The following is a 20,150-nucleotide window of genomic DNA, read 5'->3' as shown; positions in this document are numbered from 1 at the left end:
CACCGCTAGATGACGCTGTTCTCTCGGATCCGCTGTTGCCGATGCTGATTGACAGCAGCATTTGTCCCGCCTACTTTGCTTATACCGTCCAATCAACGCTTACGTTGCTTTGTTGTCGTACGTGTGCTAACAGCGGAACTGAACAATCGAGAGGGAGGCTGTCTGCTAGAAACCAACACAACAAGGTACATTTGGACACATACTGTCTTATTGAACACTTTTGTGGTTGCATTCATTTGCATATTTTACTTCCCAGCTACTTACGCAGTGTAGTGGTATGATTTAAATGACTAGAAAGGCTTAAAGTGAACTGAGGCCTAGCGTCAACGGATAAGTGAAGCCTTTGGTTGGTTAGCCGTTAGCAACCGAGCTAGCATGACACATTGAGACCGAATAATAGCTAACATACATTTTAATGAGAACGCACAGCATAAAAACAAACTCGTACCCTGAAACGATACGATATAAGTTTTGTACATTCATCACTTCATCTGTCTTTTGCATTAATGTCTGCTGTCACGGTCATAAGTTAGCTTTAACGGTAGCCGGGTGAGCGGTGTTAAGCTAGCGTTAAAACAGGGGTGAGAGTTTGGCAGGTGAGATATCTTAAAACATCACTTTAGGTTTCGGTTGAAATTTGCCATGTGATTTTAGATGTTCTCGTGAAAATGTAAAGAGTGTCTATGTGCTAGTGTCATCCCGCAGTCTATTACCGCCTAAGACTTCAAAATAATTCCGTTATCACAGTCACACTCCCAAGGATGGAGTATTTGTAAACACGTGTTCACGTAAATGTGTGTATTTGTTGTTTTTGTGTACATTTAGTTTTGATCAAACTTACTTAACTACATTTTTAGTTACAGGTATTGTTCAGTATAAATGCTGTCGACTCTTCCCTTTGTGAGCAACAGAAACCCGACAATATCAGAGTCTTTCATATCCATTAAATTACTAGTGGATTATTTGAACAGTCGATCAACAAACACTGACAAATAATTTAACCCTAACCCGATTAGCTGAGGGATTGCATCTTTTCTTGGCTAAACTGAATTTTAAATTAAATCTATTTATGTTTTAGATTGTTAATTGGATTCGGCTATCACCTTGACCTCTGGAAAACAGTTTTTGACACTTTTCTAGCTGATTTAGTGCTCAATCAAATAATTTAAGAAACAATTGACCTCTTAATCAATAATGAAAATGATTGTTGGTTTTCAGCCTTGTTATCGGCCCATTCTTCACATTTAAATTACACAATAATATAATTTGAACTCAAAGTGTTTTGTGTTGTTATGACACATACTGTATAATGACCTTTCTAAAAAAATCTATAAATAAGTAACCAAGACTTTCTGACTGACACTACTGCTCCTTTTGAATTTTTGGCTTTTTTATACCTCGGTGCTGTCAACAGCTGTAGCCAGAGGCATATTGTTTTCAGGTTGTCACTCCGTCTGTCTGTACGTCCGTCTGTTTATTCATCCGTCAGCCCCTCAGTGCCATTCTCATGAACACAATATCTCAGGGACACCGAGAGGTTTTTTCAAATTTGGCTCAAATGTCCACTTCAATCAAGGATACTGTGACCTCACAAAACATGTTTTGGCCATAACTCTAGAATTCATATGCTAATATGATGAAATGGGGAAGTGATGTCATTTTAGACAGTAAACTGCTGCTCGTCTTGTTTGAGGAGGCACACATACTCTAATGAGATTGGCCACAGACATTATCCCGGCACAATCTAATATGCAGTCATTCAGTGTTTGGAGACTGTTTCTCCTACTTCTTTGTCTTGCCACCATTTCTCCTCCACTTCAGAAACTCTTAGCCTCTCAAAAGTCCTCCTTTCTACTCCTGACAGTTTCACAAGATGCTTTGTGAATATCTTTTATCTTTACCGGGATCTTGTCGTATATGTAAGGGGAAATTCTTTAAGAATGAATACCAATAGGAGCAACTTTTTTGTTTTAGGAAGCTTCATGAATACAGCCCCAGATCATCTTATGTAGATTTTCTCATCAGCAAAACGGCATCGGTCCGTATATCTCTTAAAACACAGCTATAGATTTCACCAAGTTGCATTTCATTTCAATAAAAGTGTTAGAAGTGTCTTTTAGTTATCTTCAGAGCTGTTTAAGGTCCACTTTGGTCCACTTGCTTGAGAATATGCTCTTCACACCCCACATTTAGATGTGCATGTGTGCATCTAAGTGCATCAGATTTAGGATGATACAATATATCCGCCATCTCTGCACTGACTGTGATGTATAAGAACCAGTCAGACTAGTCTGAACTCAGCAGTTGGTATCCAGACTCTCTGTTGCATTCATTTTAGGGAATGGCCTTGGGTAATAAAAGCAGTCTGATGCAATTGCAATAATTTTATCATGCATAAGTAAAACTAAACTTCTTTTGTGTCCCAAGACGTGTCGGCTGGGATTAAGATATCTTAGAATATCACATCAAAGTCAACAAGACAGCTTCTCAGATTGAAACATTTGTCAGTTAAGGCACTTTTGAATTGGAAGCCACGCACAAATAGATTCAGACATCCTGCCCATGCTATTTTTTGTTAAATATTTTTATGATAAAGCTTGTAGATTACAAAGGCAGATTCCGGCCAAAGTACAGAATCAGGGAATGGTATTGTTTTTGTTTTTTTGCTTGTTTTTCGGGATTCACTTTCTGGACCAAGGCTCCATCCACACTAATACTTTTCATAATGATCTACGTCCACACAGGCATTTCAGCATCGTTTTTTAAATGATTTCTGTCCATCACATGACTATTCCTGTACACTGGGCATTTGGGTGTAAATGGGAAGCTGGAACGCCCGTGTGGACGGAGATCGTTTAAGTTTTAATACCCCGGTTTTAAACAAAAACATAATAGTGTAGATGTAACCTAAATATCTGCTGGAGACACAGGCAGAATCCTGTCAGGTAATTATTCTGGTGTTGTCCAAAGTGCATTTGCATCGTGTATGCAGGGAATTGGTTTTGATGAATAAACATGTCCCGTTCCTTGCATTCATTACCCTTGTTGCCTGTATTGGTGCTACCCAGTCCAGCGACTCCTCCACTGTCTGAGTTGCTCTTCGAGTAAGTTGAGGGTTAAGTGTGCTTCGGTCAAGAGTACTTGGCTGCTGTGCATGACAAAGAGACCTACATCCTGTGGAGTCCTAGTGTTCATCAATAGAGCTTTGCAATAGTGTTCATGGCAGATTGTGACATGGTGTCCCTTGGTGCAGTTCTTCAGATGGCAGAGCCAAGGCGGCAACAGAAATGTAATTTCCTTGATTTTTATCTGGACATTCCTCACAACTCTGCTGCTCTTATGTGTCTCTCTGTAGTACTTTTTGTCTAACCTGCTCACCTCTTCGTCTCCTTTGTCCCCTGGCATCAGATGGAGGTGGAGCAGCTCCTGTCTCTGTCAGGCCCAGCACTGGCCCAGGCTGTCAGCTCTCTGCTGGAGACCCCAGGCCTCTATGTCTTCTCTGACATCCTGGAGCTGCCTAATGTCAGAGAGGTAAACACACTCTCGCACTTCATCTTCCTCAACCTTTGTGTCTTTAGGGACCTTTTCAGACCTGGCACGAAAACGAGCCATCTTAATCACAACTAGACAGTTAATCTCAGAGGTGTTCATTTATCCAGGACACATTGAGAATCTGATCAACCAAACAACAATCAGACGGGTCAGTGATGCAAGTGACCACATTGTTAGTGTAGCATCAACACAAGGGTATTTCCTGACCACATTGGTCCACATTTATCATCTATACATGTGGACATGTGTATACATTTGTGCATCAATGATGTAATCAAAGTCATGACTCACCTTCCAATCAACACATGTAGAAATAGAGTTTCCTAAGCGAGATGCTGCTATCAGTTTCAAAAAGTACATTACCAACATATTGCTTATGTTGTATGACAAATTAGCATGATAACATGCAGTTAACACCCTATTTTGGAAGTGAAATGCTGCTGTTAAAGTAGAATGAGATTGTGCTGCAACCATTGCTCCATTCTTGAAGAAAGGCCCTGAAAAAGATGGAGAAAAGGCCAGACCAGGGGGGGATATTTACTAAGGATTTGTGTCCCTTTCTATGCACTGAACAGTTAAATTGCCGTTTTTTTGTTTTTTTCTTAAAGACTGCACTGAGGTTTTGTGCATGTAAAAGGGAAGAACAAGCACAGCGTCAACACAAATCTTGACCTCTCGGTTTTCCTCCGTTTTCTGCTTCAATATGTGTTTCGCTATTTGTTTACTCAGAGGACGGTTAAAGTTAAAAATCTCCCACAATCATATTTATAGCTCAGTCTATTACTAATCTGTTGTTGAGCTGATAACATTGTCTATTTATAATATTTCTTCCTCTTGGGGGATGATGCATTACAAAAAGTGTTTTCTTTTCAATATCAGGTTCTAGATAAATAATAAATAGGAAATAGCAGTCCCGCAAAATGTTGTTCCCCTGGAGGTAACTGTAGTAACTGTAACAGGTGAAGGCATTTTAAAGAACAGTAGAACAAATACATTATAGTCGAGAGTCTTAAAAAGACAGGGCGGGCATCAGCTGATAGCTTCCAGTCAGCCATAAGGACACTATGAAAGTGATTCCCCTGTTGTTCACTGGAGACGGATCAGACCGAAAGACGCCCACCGAGAGAGGAGCAGCATGGATGACCAAAACACACTCAATTGTGCCTTGTGCACCAGTTTAAAACCCACCGTTTTGATGGGCCTCACATCCTGTTTAGTTATTGAAAGTAAATGTTTTTTAAATCGTCGATGCGGACAGACAATCACTTCTAACCCGGCATACTAGCAGCATGGTGTCGTGTCACACCGCCGCACAATCCTGCGCTTATCGCCGCGACGCCTGATGTGATGAATGCAGCCGTACTCTCAAAGAGTCTCAGCAAGACTCAAATTGCAGTTGCACAGTTTTTGCGGAGAGAGTCTCATTACCTTTGTGTTATCATTTTCTTCTTTCCCCTCATCTTCCTTCTACACCACAGATGGAGAATGGCCCTCATGCACCAATGTACCAGCTCCTCAACCTCTTTGCCTATGGAACCTATTGCGACTACAAAGGTATTGCTGTGGCAGCACAGTGTAAATAAGTAATGGGGCGTCCCTGCGACTCTTTTATTATTAGCTGTATTTTCTTTGTTGCAAGGCAGGTACCCTGACCCTCTTTAAACGCCCTCGACTGAGACACTGCAGGCAGGTTATTCACAGACAAAATTACTGGTGTGCTTTTATCTGTTTGGGCAACTTTTTATTAAGTGTTCCGATTGGCTGATGATTGTATGTGTTGCAGCAGTGCTGGCATAAATGGGCAGTAAACTAATCTTTTGTGACTTAATTTGCCGTCTGTGTAATGCGTCGGGAAGCTTCAACGACAAGCGGAATGTTAATTATGTCTAATTTTATGCCGAACATCAACCAATAGCCTGGAAAAAAAATGTAGCCTACTTTATTGTTCCCTTCCCTTTTGGAGTCTCGCCGACAGGAAGCACATTGACTTTCAGAGAGCTGTGTAGTGAAGCCCGTAGAGGAACTGTCAGAGCCGCCTTCTCGGAGGGTGTGAGTCCTGTCACCAGGGGAGCAAGGCAGCAGGAGACAGACGCTGGGGACCGACTTCCTCCCGACTATGTTCTCCGGCTGCTTAAAGAGCCCCACACTTACCTGCGTGTCCCCGTATAACATTACACTTCAAAGTAATAAGTAGTGCCTCGATTATGTGCGACTGTTTGACCCTCACCAAGCGACACGCACGCATGCACGCACGCACACACACACACACACACACACACACACACACACACACACACACACACACACTACTCTGGTACATTTGTCCCCATTGTGTCTCTCTTTTTTTTCTTGTGTGCTGCTGTAGAGAGAGCAGCCTCTCTTCCAGAGTTGACCCCCGCTCAGAGAAATAAACTCCGCCACCTCTCCATCATCAGCCTGGCATCCAACCTCAAGGTACTGGTTCATTCTTTTCACTTTGCAGTTTTCACAGGGAAGTGCAGAAGCCATTTTGATTTGGCTCCCCTATGTCACATGCATGCTCATTAGTATATACTGCCTTTCATCTGAGTATCTCCACCAACGGCTTGAGAAATACCTTTGCAAAGGTGCACCATGTTTTTCTCGCAAGCCAATCGGAACAGACCTTTCGGGAGGAGGGCATAAAGAGACGTGCGTTAAAACTTAGCGTTTAAGACACGGTGAATACAGGTGGTGTTTTCCCCAAGGATGGAGTTGTAGCAGCAGAAGTGAGTCTTTTGTGAGCACACACACTTAATTTACTTAAATGTGTTGACATTTTCAATGATGATATTCATGACGAAACTTACATTTACAGTTTCTTGAAGGGAATCCTATCCAAATAACATAAAACATTAAAAGAGCTGTATTTCACATTCAGGCTATTATTATACATACTGATACTATACATAGCAACTAAAAACTCTGGTGCTGCACAATATTATCAGTTCTCAACAATTCATTGTGAATTGACCAGAGAACATGATGGGGAGAGAGCAGACAAGAGCACCAGCAGCTTGTGAGAAGTGCTGCTGTGCAAGAAACAAATCAAAATGTAGAAGTGCCGATAGCCTGCTGCGTATTGGTGAGTGAGTACCTGCCCACTCCGAGCTCTGAATATATGGAATACCTACTATCTTTTTTTCAAGATGGATCTTCCAAATGTCGTTTATTTCACAAATGTGTTTCCTTGCATATTCCTCCCAAATGATTGCATTTGCAGTGTAGCGTTACTGTGCGACACATCAAGTTTCCCCTTGATGGATGAAAGTCCTGAATCTGTGATCAGCATTTATTGACATCTGCCCTGTGCTTGTTGTTATGATTGTTGTGCTGACATTATGAAGTGTAAGGTTTCCTTTTATGCTTTACTCACAAGTGTGTGAATTGACCTGCATATGAAGCCCTCTCTTCTCCTCCTCGATTCTAAACAAATAAACACTGTTATATTCAGACAGTGAGTACAAAAAAGTAGCTTGTTTTTAACATTAAAGCATGTAAACGTGTTTTAGTAGAAACCCCAAATACAAGTATGAACCTGAAAATTAACTTGACACGTCCCCTTTAAACTAAATCAGCTAAATTAGAATTTCAGAAACCAACAAGCCTTTCGGTCTCAAGCTTCTAAAGAAGAGTCACCAGCACAGCTGCTACTGCTCATGTCCGTTTAGACTTTTTACCCCTCCCTCCATGTGCATGATGAAGTATTTAATGTTCTTTTATTAAGGCATCTCTCACTCGCACCTTCCAACCATACTGCACATCTCCTGCCCTTTTCTTTCTCTGCTCCGGATAAATAATTGATTCATTATTCTCACCAGCTCTGTCCTTTTTTTTTTTTTTTAATAAACTTAATCTCACTTTCTACGACCGTTGCTCCCTTCACTCCTGCCCCTGTTTTTCTCCTGAATATGTCACTGCTTTCCCCCGCATGTAGGCGTGAACTCTCTAATTGCCCAGTGAAGGATTGCTAAATTCCAAACTCTCCTTTCACCTTTCTCTGGCAGTGACATTTAGAGAAATAGGCAATTTTACTGTACATTTTTTTTGTCATTTTCCATCAAACCGTTAAAGTGGAATCAAATGATCTGCCTGTGTACGTTAGTTAAAAAAGAAGAGAATAAGTAAAGCCTTTGTGTCTTTTTTTCCCCCCAGTGCCTGCCGTACTCGCTGCTTCTGCAGCAGCTCGAGCTGAAGAATGTGAGGGAGCTGGAGGACCTGCTGATAGACGCCGTGTACTGCGATATCATCCAGGGCAAGCTGGACCAGAGGAACCAGCAGGTGGAGGTGGACTGCAGCGTGGGTCGTGACCTCGGCCCCAACGAGCTGCCAAACATAGTCAACACACTGCAGGAGTGGTCAGTAGCCCCTCTATGCGTCTGTGCTTATTTATGTCTCCGTTATCAGCTTCCTGACTCCCTCCATGCCCTTCTCCTCTCTCTCTCTCAGGTGCACAGGTTGTGAGGCGGTGCTGTGTGGTATTGAGGAGCAGGTCTCAAGGGCAAACCAATACCGAGAGAGCCAGTTAAAAGTTAAAGTCCAAGTGGAAACAGAGGTTAGTCCTCATCTCTTCAGCCTACAGTTCTTTAAGTCTTTCCCCCCAGACAATCCAGTAAATGTGACTCTTCCCTCTTCAGCATCTTTGTTTTTATGCTTCCAGCCACTTGTGGTCTTTTAGTTTTCTTCCTGACTGCATATTTCCTTTTTTTTTTTTTTTTGCATTTTGTTTGAGGGTAAACTCAAACAGCAACGTGTTCATAAACACATTAAAGTATAAACATGCTGCTGTATGAATTCCTCCATAAACAAGTATTGTTATACGACCAGTGTTACTGTAATATGATTACATTCCCCAGTAATGAGTAGTGTAAGGGATTACAATCTCCAAATCAGTAATTATATTGCAGTTATTACTCAAAGTAATGCTGCATTACTGCTTTACCAGAAAGCGATTTGTGTTTCGTGCCAAGTAAGATTAAGTTACGTCGCGCGGCAGGTCGGTATGCATCTTAGCAGCAGGTCGGTATGCATCTTAGCAGCATGTCGAGTTGAACTTTCAGGCAAATATCGCCTCTGGCACATGTGTGACTGACCTGAGGGAGAGGAAGAGACGGCCCGGTTCAGTTTAATATTGTGCACCCATGCAGGTGAAATTTTAATACTAAAGGCCAAGCGCAAGGTGGTAGATGCATGGACCGTGTGGGCATCGCCACCTTCTATTTTGGCTCATGTATCTGCAGCAGAGTAACGTGCTGGGTGAAGGAGAATGTCGATCAGCAGGTGGGGTGATTTTAATTGTTTTCTCAGCCAGTCACATCACTGGTCTCATAGTTTGGTAACTGGACGTCTCCGTTGTAAACAAGCAGAATAGCGAGTTATAACCAACCAGCGGGATAGCGAAAGTATTGTATTATAACAAGTAACATAACTAATTACTTTTGATAGCAAGTAATATGTAAAGTAATACTATTACTTCTTTTTACAAAGGAGTGTTAAGTTAAAAAGTAACTGATGACGCTTCCTGAGTAACTTGCCCAACACTGAATATGAAAGACTTTTTTTAATCCGTCTTCTCTTTTTTACTTCAGGTCTCAAACCTACAGAAAACGTTAAAGGCCAGCGCTGCCTCTCCGTCGTCAGGCCCCGCCCCCGCTGGAGCCGCCTCCAATCAGGACGCAGATCAGCCTGCAGAGCCGCGAGACCCCGCCTCCTCTCAGGAACCGCGACAACCTGGCAAAAAAAGTTCAAAGGTGAAAGGGTGAGTACTGTGATGCAACCTTTTGTGTTGGCTGCGTGCAGAAAAATGCATGCATGAGTGATGTGCTCTGCATGTTATGGTTTTTTAAACAAAAGGAACCAGTGAGAGTTTGCATTGAAATTGCATTCATAAAGCATGAACAAACATCCCAGAAATTGAACGCATAAAATATGTTTGGCCATGTAGAATAATTTACTGAAATTGTTTTATTCAGAATTGTTGGTGCGCTGGTAAATCAAGGTTGTTCTTTTTTTTCAGCAAGACATTCTATTTATGCCTGCAAGTCACCAAATTGAACAAAAAGGCTGCATGTTGAGTTTTTTCCCCATTAAGTTTATTTTATTGCTGCTTTTGTTTTGTAAAACACTTTGGTTCTGTGGTTTTTTGAAAAGAGAGCTTTATAAATACAAATTTACCTAGTTATAAACAGCACTACAAAGACTACTTCAAACACTAAATTAACACCGTTAGTCCAGTGTTCTCGCAGAGAGAGCAAGTTAATTCAACACAGAACCGCTATGTTTCTATTTTTTTCAATAAACATTAAAAAGCCAGCTGCCGCTGTAAGTGGTTTGTCTGCGTGTGAACGTGTGTCTGCATGAAGTAGCTTTATTATCACATCAGTGTTTTGCAGCAATATTCTAACCCTGCTTTCAGGGGCTCTCTTCCTGCTCCGCTTCCATCCGGCCCAATTACCGATGGCTAATTTCACATCTGTCCTGGATTGTAAAATGTCACTGGATATACAGATGCCCCACGTGTTCTCCTCCTGAAAGAACCGTTCCCCCCTCCAGTGATCAACAGAGACGCTCTGCTCGTCTGCTGTTTATGTAGTTGCCGCCGAAAAACAGAAAGCGGTGATTATTTTCTGGCTGCCTGTCATATTTTGATGAAGCATAGAGCGCTATAATTTTCATCACTCAGCACTGCACTTCATTCAAAATGAAGATCCACTTGAAATCCAAATTAATGATAGCTTAACCTCAATCCTCAAATTAAAAATTAGTTTTGACACCATTTCTTTATAAAGCTATTTAAAGGACGGGACTGATAGTGCAGCCGTTATTATTAGAAATAGGTTCTTTGCACAAATTCTTTTTAATTGTTGAAATAGAAAATCCACTGAGATCAATTCCGATGCAGATATGTTAGATCAGAATCAGAACCGTTTATTGCCATGGTATGTTGAACATACAAGGAATTTGATATGTTATCACAAAGACACTGTTGCATTGAGGTTGCATCAGTAATATGCTGGTTTAGTGGTGCAAGTGGAAAAGTAAACATGTAAATCATTACAGTATTTTGATAAATGCAGTGTTTCATACTGTTTCTCCCCTTTCAGGCTGCGTGGCAGTGGGAAGATCTGGTCCAAGTCCAACTGAGAACAAGAGACGGAGATGTGGAGACAAGGCACTGATGGACACTATCACTGATTAACAGACACATGGACATGTTGATGGACAAACGGATGTTCATGGTCACACACAATATTCACATATTCACAGTAAAACCAGGAAGCGTCATGGGAACTTTTCATTGTCACCAAATTTCACCTTGATGGATCCAGAAACATACCGGCTGATGGAAAATGACAGGTGTGACATCAACTCTTGCAGTTGTTGATAGCGGACTGTCAGTGAACACACACACACACACACACACACACACACACACACACACACACACACACACACACACATCACTTGTAATACAGTACCAGAAGACAGTCTGCAGCAGGAGTCGGTTGACTTTGACCAGAAGCAGGATCAGTGTATTTGATGTGTATGTGTGTATCTCTATTGGTTTAAAAAATGTTCTTCTTTGGGTTTAGATTGATTCTATGTTGCTTTGTATTTTTTTCTCTCTGCTGAGTTGAGACATGTATAAAAATCAGAATATAAATTGTCGGGAAATAAAATGAAGCCCTGTACTTGCATACCCTGACTCTCTCATTAATGTCACTGTCAACGTCTTTTATTAAATGCACTTCAAAGTGCATCTCTGGAGGGTGCACAGCTAAATGTTAACTCGCAGAAGGGGGCTACCCGTTAGGAGGTCAAGCCATTAATTAGGGCATGTCCCTAAAGAGACTAATGTATTATAGAGCTGAGGCTTCCACTGTGCGCAACCAGCATGGCTACACACACGCACAAAGCACATTCATATTTCATGTGCGTATGTTTTGCCCAGAGCTTCTGTTTCAATGTCAAAATTGCCTGTTGGAATTGCTAGCCACCCTTGTACCTCCATCACGCAGTCAGAACTGCCTTCATCATGCCTGCCCCACCCATCTCTCACTCTTTTGATTCTGTTTTCTCTAATTCTCCGCTCTCCATCCTGCGTGACATTAATGGTAGCAATTATCTGACCAGCAGCAGCAGCAGTGAGAGGGGAATAGACGACGGGGAAATTGTGGTCCTGTTTCATTTAACCCTGCATATTTCTCTACAAAATCCGCCCCACCTCTATAAATAGTGGTGTTAATTCCAGTCGGTGTGATTGAGCTTCATTGGTTCACAGATTGGAGCCGTGATTTCTAACAGCTGTTCACCTCTCAAGTGTTTGTTAGTGACAGAGGGTTAGCTGGCCACGTGTCATGTTGAGAGAAAGTGGCAGTTGAGTCGTGTGTGTTTATTATAAAGCATGTGAGCGATGACTCTGCATACGTGAGTTCAGCTAACTTCTGCGTTAATGTTTGCTGTTTGTCCGCCGCCGTTACAGATTTCTGCAGCATCTGCTGGTACAGTATGTGTCTCATAACTAGACGGTCATTAAAATTTCAGAGTGGAACAAAGGCAATCAATTAGTTTGATTGATCAGTAAAATGCCCAGAGGAGATGGAAACAGTAGCTGTGCAGCAGACTGGTGGAGAATCTCAATGGACGCGAATGGCACTTCTCCTCAGGAGCCTGCCTTGATTTTATTGACATTCGTTTGAAAAACTGTACACAGAGGGAATTCTTGCTTAGCATGCTGTTAATCTTTCTGAAGCGAGAGGAACCCATATGAGGTGAGGAGATAAGGAAAAGCTTCAGACACAAGCAGCCGCCTTATTCTTCGCCCCCTTCTTCGACATGATTGGCACATGCAGTACTTTTTAATGCCAAGCCCATGGTTCAAAATCAATGCAAGCCGATGGACTAAATGTTCACTTCAGAGAGAAAAAGATTAGGATACAGCGGTTGCTATTAAAAAGCACATTGTAAGCTTTGTCCTTCCCATAAAGCATTGCAGATCACACAGCTCCCAGGGGAATTCATTCAACATGCATAGAAATAAACAGATAGACGCAGAGCTAAAACGCCAGTGTTGAGTCTTTATTGAACTTCCATGGTACAGAAAGACCACATTTCTACAGGAATGCTACTAAAATTCACAAGACTAGATATCTGGAGGGTAGCACGAGCCACGCATGATGCCACCAGCACTATGTCTGTAGTAGGAATATGTGTAAGTGGGGGGTTCATGTCTCAAAGCTGCTTAGAAAAGTTGGCAAACACAAACTGACATTTGGCTCTGAAAGGTTCGATAAGACATCACTCACTGATAGATAAAATAGACATTTATAAATAATAGATTTGAAGATACTCTCACAGGTTTCTCTTACTGTGTACATGCAGATTCATTGGAGAGACAGAAAGGATGCTCCTTGATGTACTGCTTTCCTTTGGTGCACCCAAGACAGTTGATATACAGCGACTTGAAAAGTGATATGAAGGGAAATTATGGTGGTTTTGTTTTCCAGATTGAGATACTTGGCTGTCAGGTGGGGGAAAAAATCCTCTTCGTGGTAACATCAGTCCTTTGATCACGCGTACAGTTCACAGATGCTCATTTCCATGACAACATAAATCTGTCTTTGTTGTGCACCATCCAAAACCTTTTGGGAATCATTGATTTTCAACACTAATGCCTCTATCCATTCCCGCTCTGAATATTTTATCTCCGCCACTGGAAGTACTATATGCTTAACACACCTCTAACACAGTCCAGCAGGAACAGAGGGTGCTCACAAAGGCTCGACAAAGAGGTGAACGTCAGCCAGATAATTAAGAAAACAAATCATGAGGAAAAACTAAAAGAAAACAGACTCCTCTACACACTGCAGAGGGAAAAAGCCACACTATTTGCATTCCAGGCGCCCAAAGCGGGGAATAAACAGCAGTTTTTGGAGCGTGACATGTTAAACACATTGCCTGTTGGCTACAGCCGTGCCAAACAGCTTTGTGAAATACCCCGTTCAGTGTTTGGAGATGCTGAGAATGGCTTTTTAACCATTTGCGAACCAGATACAAACCTGCTGAACTGAACTGAATTTGAGTGTCATTTCAAGAAAAAACAGTCCGCTGGATTAGAATGAATACTGAACAGCTTCACGTGTGCAGCCGAATCACTGGAAATGGTTGTGGAGGCACAGGTAATGTATTTCAGATGTAATGGGATGTTTCAGGTCTGTTAAACTGCTTGTTTGTGAATTAGTCATGGCGGGTCGAAGCGCAGAGCAGTTGGTTGGCTTGGCAGAGCTCGGGGGCCATACAGGGGATGGAAAACAGGGAGCAGGTTACAGTGACACATGAGCCACATGAAATAAATGTATATCAAGCACAGAGGAAGTAAGGACGGAAGGAAGGAGGGAGCAGCAGGGAGATGTGTTTGGGTTTTTAGACCTCAGGGAAGCCCAGGAGTTCTGTGATGGCTGGATACCTGGGAAACCTGGATTCATTTCACAGTTTCAGAGAAGATAAACGGTGCTGCGGGCACACCCTCTGGTCGTGTTGATGTTCCTCTTCAGGCCCGCAAGAAATGTTTACCATATGGAAAAACAGTCACCTCAGAGGTTCACAACTGGGATCCTGACACAGCAAGAGACAGAGAGAAGAAGAGTGAGAGGAAAACAAAAGAGACAAAAACGAGGCAGGGAGGGTTGTGGGAAGCTTTGGGAACTCTGAGGATGGGAGAAGAGGGAGCAGGGAGGCCTGAAGCTGGAAAATTGGTGTACACCCAAACGGAAAGCTGCATCGCAGGGGACTGAGAGGGCGGCGAGGAGAAGAGGCGGAAGAGAAGGAGGAAGAGGAGGACGGTGGAGGAAAAGCTTATGGGGGGGAGGAAGTAAGGAAGGGAGTACAGCGCTATAATTATCCTGATTGAGATTAACTTTGAATACCCTCAAATAAAAGCATCATTTCATGGACGACGGCTGGGGCCCACTATGACTCATTCGTAGAGGGAGTTTAACACACTGATACATCTTACAGCAGTACCAACACTCCAGGCCTGAATACTCCTCAGAGAGTACCACTACTGCCCATTTATACTCCATGTACATCTTTTTAAAACAAAAGAAGTAATAATGCTGCTGGACACACACATACACAAAGAAGCAAACTTGAATGTAGAGGTGCACAGATACTCAAACATGCACATCGGACTCATAGACTTAGACACACACACTCGAGACTGTGCAGAGCTGGTGAGGCGACTCATTACCTCTCCCTGTCGGTGAAGGAGGAGGAGGTGCTGTGCAACGTCTGCCGGCTGTCCTCCGAAGCGAGGGAGCGAGGGAGCGCGAGGGAGAGTGGGGGGGCCACACCACGGGAAAGAGGGGGTGGATGCTGGGAACAGCTGCGATCGTAACTGGGAGACAGAGATGACACAGATGGGGAAGATGGGGAGAGGGGATGGAGGGAGGAGAGAAATTGGGGGAAACTCATGGAATAGGGATGGAGGGGAAAATAGAAGAGAAATGCAGCCAGAAGATGGGAAAAGAAAAAGATGGGAGTTATAGAAAAAAAGAGACCAAGAAGAAGAGGGACAGGAATAGAAGCCAAGATTAAATGACTCAAAGAAAGTTGGAGTTTTAGAGAGACAGATAATGGTGAAAGAAGGTTAGCGAGGAAGAGACAGGGAGCAGGAAATGATAGAGAAGGGTGGAATTAAGGGAGACGGACAGAGACACAGATAAAAACAGCAGAATAAAGAGAAAAGACAAAAGACAGAGGGGGGAGAGACAGAGAAACAGAGTCAGAGACCATCAAGAACAGCCGAGACATTTAGCATCAGCGAACACATTACTCTGCCACTGTGTGAGAGAATTAGTGCACTCATCGGACTCATTAAAACGCTGTCAGCTGAGGGTAGAGGGAGGGAGGGAGAGTGAGAAACGGGGGAAGGAGACCGGCACTGTGGGAAGGGGGAGAGAGGGAGTCAGGAGGGGTGAGGTGGGGAAAGGATGCAACAAGGTTAAGGAATGGACAGAGGGGTGACGCATCACAGAGGTGGCGTTCCATTACTTCAGTGAGGAAGGTGAAGACAGAGAGCCACAAGTTCACACTCTTAAGAATACTTAGACGCACAACAAAGCTGTTCTTGCAGCCATAAAAGCTGCACCCTCATCTTCCCTCAGTAACACCTGTTCTGGCTGACTCCTCTCTCCCTACATGCACACACACACACACACACACACACACACACACACACACACACACACACACACACACACACACACACACACACACACATCGTCACGCTTGATACCATTAGCCACACTCACGATTTTAGGGCTGGGAAAATCACTGAGCACATATGCCGCTCTTCTATAATCATAATGAACTGGACGGTGGCCAATTTCCACTATAGGCTATCATTTCAGTCCATCTGTACCCCCTCTCCCGTTCATGTCGCGGCACTCTCTCCATGTAACACATGGCGTTATTTACACATTTATGACACTGAAGCACGAGCCAGTCTATAGAGAAGGGCCACTGCCATGTCTCCAGCCTCGAATCTCAGCAATTCTCACTTTGTAAGGCCACTTTGGATCCACCAGCAGTGTGGGGCTTTCCTCCATGGCAGGGGCCGCTGGAGTAAGTTATCGAAACAACAGCGAAGGCAAGTCTCCGGAACAGAGAGAAAAGGGGGTTTATCGTGTATCAGCTCACAGCAAGCTGGAGGATTATCTGTGGATCAGCAGTAGGACTGGCGGTGCTGGGAGAGATAGGAGACTGGTGAGGGAGATAAGAGGAGTACCAGCTGTGCAAAGACAGGCAGCGTTAGAGCAAGGCGAGGTGATAACTGGAACTAAGCGAAGAACCTGAAGGAAGAAGGGAAACACAGGTATTCAGAGACAGAAAAAAAAAACCTGGGGGGGGTGAAGGGAAAGGAGGGCCAAGTGGGAGGAGGGAGTGATGGTTAGAAAGAGAGCGAGCAGAGATAATGTATGACTGTGGGAGCAAAACAGATTTTAAAGGGACGATTAATTTATTTCCCCCCTTGCCTGTTTATCAGTCTACATTGTAAATACAAATAGTTTCTACTTGAAACTGCTCACACCAAGGTCTGTGGATTATCTGCGTCACATTTCTCGGAGAGAGACATTGATGTTGAGTTTTTCAAATGTATTATATTTTCATATACTCCGTGAGAGAAGGCAGACATCTCTACGGCTGATACCCCCAAAACTAGGCAACTCACATCAAAGCAATCTAGATTGATAAATAGCAAAACAAGTAAGAGGAAAAATGTGAATTTTTGATTTTTGGTTGAACTTTCCCTTTAAGAGAGAGTATGAAAACATAATGTGAAGGAGAGCTAATTTTATGGATTCAGGCAATAAATTAAAAATAATGTAGCAATAGATCTGTGGGTAAGATGAGCAGACACAAGTATTACAGGAAGGAGGAGAGTAAAAGTATAGATGGGTGAGAAAAGATTGACAAAAAAGAGTGTGAGATGTGTGAAGAGATGGAGAGAGGAGTCCCAGTGGTCAAATGAACTAGGTGTTATTGGTTTGATCAGCAAACCGTGGAAGTGCTCCACTACATCACATAGATGACTCCCCATTTACAGCTAATGACCATGTGTGCAGCAAGCTCTTCCTTACGAGGCCTGAAAACCTGACGTTCACAGAACCCCCACCTTGCGTAACAATGCTCCGGGAGGCTTAATGGCCGGTGAAGCCATGTTATTGCTCAAGCCTGTAAAGCAACAGATCTGTTTTTGTTTCCAGTTCCATCCTACTGGTTATATGAAATGTTTAATCATTGCAACTCTAATGGAACCAAATGACACAACTGTGCCAACTGTGACTTTCAGGAACACAAGTGTTGTTAATAAAGTCGTTAGTTAGCTATTACTCAGCTCTCACTTGAGGGAGGAATAGGTAGACACATTACGTAATCGTGGAGGCGCACAGACATGACAGACCAACACGCACTTGCAAACACATCTGCAACTATCAAAGTCTCGTCTTCACTAAAACCCACACATCTGGCCTCTTCCTAAATCCCTACACATCTGGCACAATTAATTCATGTTTATCTTGACCATCAGTGGGTAGAAAGTCTCCAATTTTCCAGTACAAAATAACAAATTCTAAACTCTTTAAGCTCCATTTTTCAAAACAGAGTATACTTCAATCTCTCAACAGTTATGCAGAGCCATAACTAATCTCCAAATCAGCTGTCAACTAAGCTATTGTCTACCTGTGACTCCTCTTTAGTGTTTGGATGTGTCTACGGATTATAACCAAGTCAACAAAAGAGTGATTAGTCCCCTTAAGATCATTTTAATACTAAAGAAGTACAATTATCACGCAATTAACAAGATGAAAAGCAATAAAGTTGACCAGATTGCAAAGCACCTAATTTAACCTCAATCCTGCAGTCTTAAAGTACCCAATTTAGAAATACAAAATGCCGTAATATTAAGGGAGACATCTTGTGTTGAGGCTCAAACTGGACTGCACCTCTCTGTGTGTTCCTGGAATGATCCATTTTTTAATCCACATATTTACTATAAAAAAAACACTTTGAATCAGAAGAACCAGTGCTGCTCTCTTACTACCGAGGAGAGGTGTCTCATACAGGGAAAGATTACTAATCATTCACTCTTATTCAGCAATGCCCAGTTCATATTTATAAGGACACATGGACACACACACACACACACAATATTTTGGAGATCCCTACCAGAGTTTGGCTGTAATGACGACTGCCGTCAGGATGAGCAGCGAGGAGATGGTCACGGTGACGTAGAACTGAGGGTCCACTGTAACACACACACACACACACACACACACACACACACACACACACACACTCGTGCAATTACTAATCTCAGACCATGACCGTGTATAATTGTATCCAGAACAAAAAAAGAGATCAATGAAGCCAGCTGAAACATGATATTGAATGTGTGAGACGCCGTCCTCCAACTACAAACACACAAATCCGACGACGTCTTGTATCTTGCATTGTGACAGCGGCCAATTCCTCCCTGTGAGTGATGAGAACTTTATTAGGCATCCCCCGCCACAGACACAGCCGGCAGCACACAGCAGCCTTCACACTGGTGACAGCTAATTCCCTGGAGGACTTGCGGTATGTGTGTGTGTGTTCACATGGACTTCGGCTCATGGCTATCTTTATTTAGAAATCCTTCATGTGCGTCTCCTGATGCCCACCTTCCTCAGGCTCCGTCTCCTCCGCCGCCGTCCCTCCGTCCTCCACTCCCTCCAGGTCCTTAGACTCCAGCGGTGCCTCCTCTCGGGGCTGCATGCTTGCAGGCCAGTTTGACTTGGTGCTGCTGGCCTCCTGCTGATTCCCATGCTGGTGCAGGGGGTCAGTTTCCTGGCTGGAAAGGAAGTGATAGGTCTCATCCTCCAGAGGCTGCGTGGGACCCCAGACCACCGCCCACAGAGGGGTGGGTGTGACCTGGGCTGTGACGGACAGCTGGACCGACAGGGCGTCCGACTGCTCCTCGCCCTCACTATTGTCACGGTTACAGGTGGAGGGCTGTGTCGCCAGAACGACCAGGAGGATGGAGACGAGGCAGCGGAGGACAGTCAGTCGTGCGACAGGAGAGATGGAGCTGGAAGAGAAGTGGAGGAGAAAGAATGAGAGGTGGTGGAGTGACAGAGAAGTTATCTCTGAAAATGTATTGTCCACAGGCGTCCTGCACGACCTCATCAGCTCAGACATTGATTCTTATGCCGGCCATCACTCAGAATGACATTTTATGCATCAGCACCACATACATCGCTCCTTCACCTCAGGTACTATCATCTTACCATCTCTCCATCGCTTCGCTCTGTTCACTGAGACTCCGCTCCTCCGATCATCTCTCTCTGTAAGATAGGACAGAGGGGCAAGAGAGGGAGAGAGAGAGGGAGAGAAGGAGGAGGGTCCAGCTTTTTTTCTTCTTTTATGTTGCCAGATAAAAAACATGTAGACACCAGCAGGAGTATTGGCAGAAAGCCAACTCTGTCATCTTTAAAAAAAAGAAGAAAAAAAAAGCATTCAGACTCCCCAGGGCTTTTAAATTATACGCTCAATTATGCGCCACATGTTTGAACAAAATCCACATCTGCATTCAAAAACACCCAGAAGTACATACTCATTGTCCGTTCTGCTCTCTCACACACATTTACAGTGCACACACCTGACCACAGCACATTAATCACCATTAGAAGCGTCATGCATGGAGCCAGTACTCTTATGTGGCACTTTGTGTGGAGAAAGGCAACTTCCTATCCAGAACTGCTGCCTAAATGCCACAGAAATGTCACTTAAGAGACACACGAGCACACCGGGAGACAGATACAAACACACACGAGCACTCCGACACATATCAGTTATCATGCCTACCTCTGGCAGTGAAGAGAGGGAATGAGAGAGGGAGACAGAGAGAAAGGGGGGAGATACAGAGAGCAAGTGAGAAAAAAAGCATCGGTTGCCTTAGCGACTGAGACATGTAGAGTCTGCCTGAGTAAGAGAGGGGAGAGAGAGAGCGATGTAGGGAGGGAAAGAGACTGTAGGAAAGA

The 20,150-nt window shown here is 43.5% G+C and overlaps 2 protein-coding genes across 3 annotated transcripts; one reads left to right on the top strand and one right to left on the bottom strand.

Annotated features, from left to right (window-relative positions):
- Positions 1–118: 118 nt before the first annotated feature.
- On the top strand, positions 119–11,267 carry cops7a (COP9 constitutive photomorphogenic homolog subunit 7A). The gene is made up of 8 exons (XM_068735908.1): positions 119–185; positions 3,409–3,531; positions 5,031–5,106; positions 5,918–6,006; positions 7,726–7,928; positions 8,020–8,125; positions 9,159–9,328; positions 10,674–11,267. The coding sequence occupies exons 2-8, from the start codon at positions 3,409–3,411 to the stop codon at positions 10,711–10,713; spliced, it is 807 nt and encodes a 268-aa protein (XP_068592009.1). The 5' UTR covers positions 119–185; the 3' UTR covers positions 10,714–11,267.
- A 1,371-nt stretch (positions 11,268–12,638) lies between these two features.
- Positions 12,639–20,014, bottom strand: pianp (PILR alpha associated neural protein). Of its 2 annotated transcripts, none has more exons than XM_068736486.1 (6): positions 19,975–20,014; positions 19,398–19,597; positions 18,792–19,198; positions 18,298–18,376; positions 14,819–14,965; positions 12,639–14,184 (listed from the first exon to the last, which is right to left on the bottom strand). In XM_068736486.1, the coding sequence occupies exons 2-6, from the start codon at positions 19,406–19,408 to the stop codon at positions 14,163–14,165; spliced, it is 666 nt and encodes a 221-aa protein (XP_068592587.1). In that variant the 5' UTR covers positions 19,409–19,597; positions 19,975–20,014; the 3' UTR covers positions 12,639–14,162. The 2 variants fall into 2 exon arrangements, with proteins under 2 accessions (XP_068592587.1, XP_068592588.1); XM_068736487.1 differs by having other exon boundaries at positions 19,398–19,454; positions 19,975–20,008.
- Positions 20,015–20,150: the final 136 nt, after the last annotated feature.

This window comes from Cebidichthys violaceus, unplaced genomic scaffold (assembly GCF_023349555.1).
Source record: "Cebidichthys violaceus isolate CVI_PGR_0920_01 unplaced genomic scaffold, fCebVio1.0.p SCAF_7, whole genome shotgun sequence".
NCBI lineage: Eukaryota > Metazoa > Chordata > Actinopteri > Perciformes > Stichaeidae > Cebidichthys > Cebidichthys violaceus.
This window is presented reverse-complemented; position numbering and strand designations above follow the sequence as displayed.

Bases quoted from the DNA above. Each gene is read 5' to 3' on its own strand.
- cops7a (XM_068735908.1), top strand. From the start codon at position 3,409: ATGGAGGTGGAGCAGCTCCTGTCTCTGTCAGGCCCAGCACTGGCCCAG. The intron at 5,107-5,917 runs GTATTGCTGTGG...GTGCTGCTGTAG, and splicing joins AACCTATTGCGACTACAAAG to AGAGAGCAGCCTCTCTTCCA. The intron at 6,007-7,725 runs GTACTGGTTCAT...TTTTCCCCCCAG, and splicing joins GCCTGGCATCCAACCTCAAG to TGCCTGCCGTACTCGCTGCT.
- pianp (XM_068736486.1), bottom strand. The intron at 14,966-18,297 runs GTAGGGATCTCC...TCTGTCTCCCAG, and splicing joins GTCATTACAGCCAAACTCTG to TTACGATCGCAGCTGTTCCC. The intron at 14,185-14,818 runs GTAATGAGTCGC...TTGCTGTGTCAG, and splicing joins TCCTTCACCGACAGGGAGAG to GATCCCAGTTGTGAACCTCT.